The 677-nt window shown below is 62.9% G+C and overlaps 1 protein-coding gene across 1 annotated transcript in view; it reads right to left on the reverse strand.

The window, feature by feature from the left end:
• LOC113979424 (upstream stimulatory factor 1-like) overlaps positions 1–646 on the reverse strand; it is a gene marked incomplete at its 3' end in the record, with an annotated part of 1,111 nt that extends 465 nt beyond the window's left edge. Inside the window, exon 1 of the mRNA XM_027706820.1 lies at positions 536–646. Coding sequence (XP_027562621.1) covers positions 536–634 — 99 coding nt within the window. The remainder of the gene's footprint in view (positions 1–535) is intronic.
• Between the last annotated feature and the right edge of the window lie 31 nt (positions 647–677).

The following is a 677-nucleotide window of genomic DNA, read 5'->3' on the forward strand; positions in this document are numbered from 1 at the left end:
GGAATAGGGGGACAGGGGAGATGGGGGAGTGATGGAGGGACAGGAGGACAGAGGAGGGACAGGGGGACAGGTGACATGGGTGAGAGACAGGTGAGAGATGGGGCAGGTGAGGGATGGAGGGGGGACGGGGGGACAGAAGGGACAGGTGGAGGACATAGGGAACAAAAGCGGGACACAGGGGGGACAGGTGAGAGCCAGGGGAGACAGGTGAGATAAGTGGGGCACAGGTAGTACAGGTGGGACACAGGGGACACAGGTGGGACACGGGGGGACACAGGTGGGACAGGTGTGACACAGGTAGGACAGGTAAGGGACAGGTGAGACAGGTGAGACCCAGGGGAGACAGGTGAGATGAGCGGGACACAGGTGGGACAGGTGAGACACAGGGGAGACAGGTGAGACAGGTGGAACACAGGTGGGACACAGAAAAGACACAGGTGGGACACAGGTGGGACATGGGGGACAAGAGGGGGACAGGTGGGACACAGGTGGGACACAGGTGGCACACGGGTGGCACAGGTGACCCCGGGCTCACCTGTGTCATGGACTGAGCCGCCGGGTACCCGCTGATGGCGCTGGTGCCCTCGGTCTGCGCGTCCAGCTGCCCGTCGGCCACCTGGATCACCCGGTACATCACCTGCCACAGGTGGGACAGGTGAGACAGGTGAGACATAGAC

The sequence above is a fragment of the Neopelma chrysocephalum genome, unplaced genomic scaffold (assembly GCF_003984885.1).
Source record: "Neopelma chrysocephalum unplaced genomic scaffold, ASM398488v2 Primary Assembly neopelma1_80026, whole genome shotgun sequence".
Classification (NCBI taxonomy): Eukaryota; Metazoa; Chordata; class Aves; order Passeriformes; family Pipridae; genus Neopelma; species Neopelma chrysocephalum.